General features: G+C 44.4%; 1 protein-coding gene across 1 annotated transcript; it reads right to left on the bottom strand.

The window, feature by feature from the left end:
- Positions 1-629: 629 nt before the first annotated feature.
- rhoh (ras homolog family member H) lies at positions 630-1,217 on the bottom strand. The gene has a single exon (XM_037674949.1). It carries the CDS (start codon positions 1,215-1,217, stop codon positions 630-632), a length of 588 nt encoding a protein of 195 aa, XP_037530877.1.
- Positions 1,218-2,998: the final 1,781 nt, after the last annotated feature.

A 2,998-nucleotide genomic window follows, 5' to 3' on the forward strand; every position in this document is an offset into this window, starting at 1 on the left:
ATATATGTGTGTGTATGTATGTATGTATGTATATATATATATATATGAAAAGAAACAGACTGCATACACTATTGTCAACATAAGACCTGTAAACATTTTACTTTTAGGTAATATTTTTTTTTAAAAATCAAAGAAATATGTAGAAATACTTTGTGCATTGAGATTTTAAGTTGTTACAATACTTTTCTCAAACCATAAATAATCAAACAGCGGTTCAAACTAAATATAGAAAAACACTGAAATTGATCTCGTTCGACTTTGAGAATTGTGTAAATTAAACGATCTCGGTTGTATAAAACCATCTTCTAAACATTTGACAGTTCTCTTGTTGACCCGACGTTGACACTGAAACATTTTTATCGGTTCTTCTTCTAAAAGCCTTAAAGGGTTTCACGTCTTGTTTCGAAACACCTTTAATGGTTTCATCCCCGTGTCTTACAAGCACAGAGCGTCTGCCTCTGTTCGTCTGAACAATTCATTAGGTTTATTTTTCCATCAGTTTGAATCGAGTTTGGAGCAGAGCTGGGACAGATTAGTGGAAAACAACAAAGGCAACGTCCACCCTGCATGTCTCAGTTTGAAGAGCAGGTCACATCAGGCTTGTGTGGAAACCAACTCAAAGCCAGAGGTCAAAAGATCTTGCACTGGTTGATGCTAAACACTCGTCTCCGCTCCCGTTTCTTGTACTTGTTGAAAACTGTCCGCACGGCGTACTCGAACACCTGCTGCACGCCGCGGTTGCTTAAGGACGAGCACTCCAGGTAGCCCTTAGCGTGCACCTCGTGAGCCACTCGTTTCCCCTCAGCAGGTGAGATGCAGCTGCCTCGATGGACCCCCGCCTCCCTCAGGTCCGTCTGCGTTGCCACGACCAGCACCGGCACCTTGGGCAGGTTTTCCCGCACCTCGGCGATCCACTTGCGCTGGATGCTGGCTAGAGAGTGAGGGTTGGCCACAGAGTAGCACATGAGGACGACGTCGGCCTGTTGGTACGACCTGGGTCGGATCTGCCTGAAGTTGTCGTTACCCGCCGTGTCCCACAGCCCGAGGCTGATCTGGACCCCGTCCATGTAGACCTCCACGCCCGTGTTGTCAAAAACCGTTGGCTTGTAAGAGTCCGGAAAGGTCTCTGAAGTGAAACGGACCAGCAGGGCCGTCTTACCGACCGCACTGTCCCCGACCAGGACGCACTTCACCGACAACTCCGTCATGTCGTTCATGTTTGCTGCGACGTCTTGGCAGAAAGTCAAAGGTCAACTTTTTCCTGTCAGTTCAGTCAGACACAAGGTTCTCCTCTCGCACAGACTGATGTCAGGTTCACCACAAGCAACACTTAGACCTGCTTTGTGGAAACTCCATGTCTAGAAACGCTCTTCTGCAGAACCGGTTCAGCTAATCAAACTGAACAATGACGCGTTTCCTCTGAAGGGTTGCTCCTGCAGTCGGCACCTCTCCTGCACACGAGCTTTACGTAAACCTCTCACTTCTTTAGGCCACGTTGGCTCGTCTCACTTCGGCTCGGTCTCTGCTGGGCCGTGGTCCAGGTCACGCACTTCTCCTCCGCCATCTTCTAAATCATACGTCTGAACATTCAAGGTTGAACCTTTTGTCGCTGATAGGGGGAAGAGAGAAGAAAAGTCGTTAGCAGGACGAAGAATCCATCCACGATGGTTAGAAACTGTAATATTTAATCGTTTATTTCACTGAAATGTCTGATCGTTGGTTATCTTTATGTCAGCAGCAAGCCTCCAGACTAAGAGCTGACATCTTGAACAGGCGCTCGTCAATAACACAAAGCATCAACGTCACCAGGAAGATTCATTTATCTTCCTGCAGTCATTCTGTTCTACCTCCGTCACACCAAAAGAAACATCTAGATTCTGCGGTGTGGTCTCAGAACGCACAGCTACATGGACTGATGTTTCATACTGGAAGAATTAAACACCGATTGGGTGTTTTCATGAGTCCAACCTTGTGAACTTGTAATCGAGTTAACCGAAAAACCACCTGCTGTGTCTTTTGGATGGAAAGACCTAAACCATCATGGGCGCATTAATCAGAAGGTTTTCCACCATTCAGCTCAATGATCTCGCAAGAAGAAACCTCCGCTTGTTGTAATTAAAAGAAAAGCAAATATTTAGGCATAAATGAAATAATCCATATGTATTTCCTTAATAATTGGGCCTAATTGTTATATATTACTTGATTTTGGAGTCAAATGTAAAGAGAAAACATCAAACATGTCCATAAACACACATGTGTTGCATTATACAAACTATTTCTGAATATAAAGGGCAAAAGATGTTCGGGCCTACCTTTGTCAGTCGGCTCGGTCTTTGTGAAGCGGATGTTGGCTGCCGCCTGAGAAACTTCACAGAGTTGAAAACTTTAATCTCTACTTGTTTATCAACCGTTACAGGCTGATCAATAAAACCTCGCAGTACAAGCTGGAGTTGATTAGCTGAGGTGAGATCCTGCGGATCCTTCAGAGCTGTTTGGTTGGAGACTTTAGAGAAGTCAAAATTACCAGAAAAAAAAGAGAGCCCAAGACACATCCGCTTGTCGTAGTGTGGAGGTGTGACTGAATGAGACTGAGCCTGAGGAGCTCGCCTCCCCCACAGCAGCTGCACCTCACGAAAAACTCTTTCTTCTTCTTCTTCTTCTTCTCTCTCTCCTGCTGACTATTTGTACCATTCTGCTTTTTACTGCAGGTGCAAACAAAAGAGCTGCAACTGCCGCACGCCATAAGTTCTCAAAAGACCTTGCTGCAATATGTTCTTTAAGAAAAAATAAGCAATCGTTTAAAATGTTTTAAATGATCAAATTAAAAGGAATGTATATCACCTGCCGGATGTCAGGCCAGAGATCTTAAACTGCTGAGAAATGACTTTTGGTCAAACTTGTAAACGACATTACGACATTTTCTCTGGCAAACTTGAAAACTTCTCATGCTGTAATATTTTGGATGGATGTGCAAAGACTCATCACAGAAAACGTTGGA

This window comes from Nematolebias whitei, chromosome 3, assembly GCF_014905685.2.
Source record: "Nematolebias whitei isolate Nwh7 chromosome 3, NemWhi1, whole genome shotgun sequence".
NCBI lineage: Eukaryota > Metazoa > Chordata > Actinopteri > Cyprinodontiformes > Rivulidae > Nematolebias > Nematolebias whitei.

Bases quoted from the DNA above. Each gene is read 5' to 3' on its own strand.
- rhoh (XM_037674949.1), bottom strand. From the start codon at position 1,217: ATGAACGACATGACGGAGTTGTCGGTGAAGTGCGTCCTGGTCGGGGAC.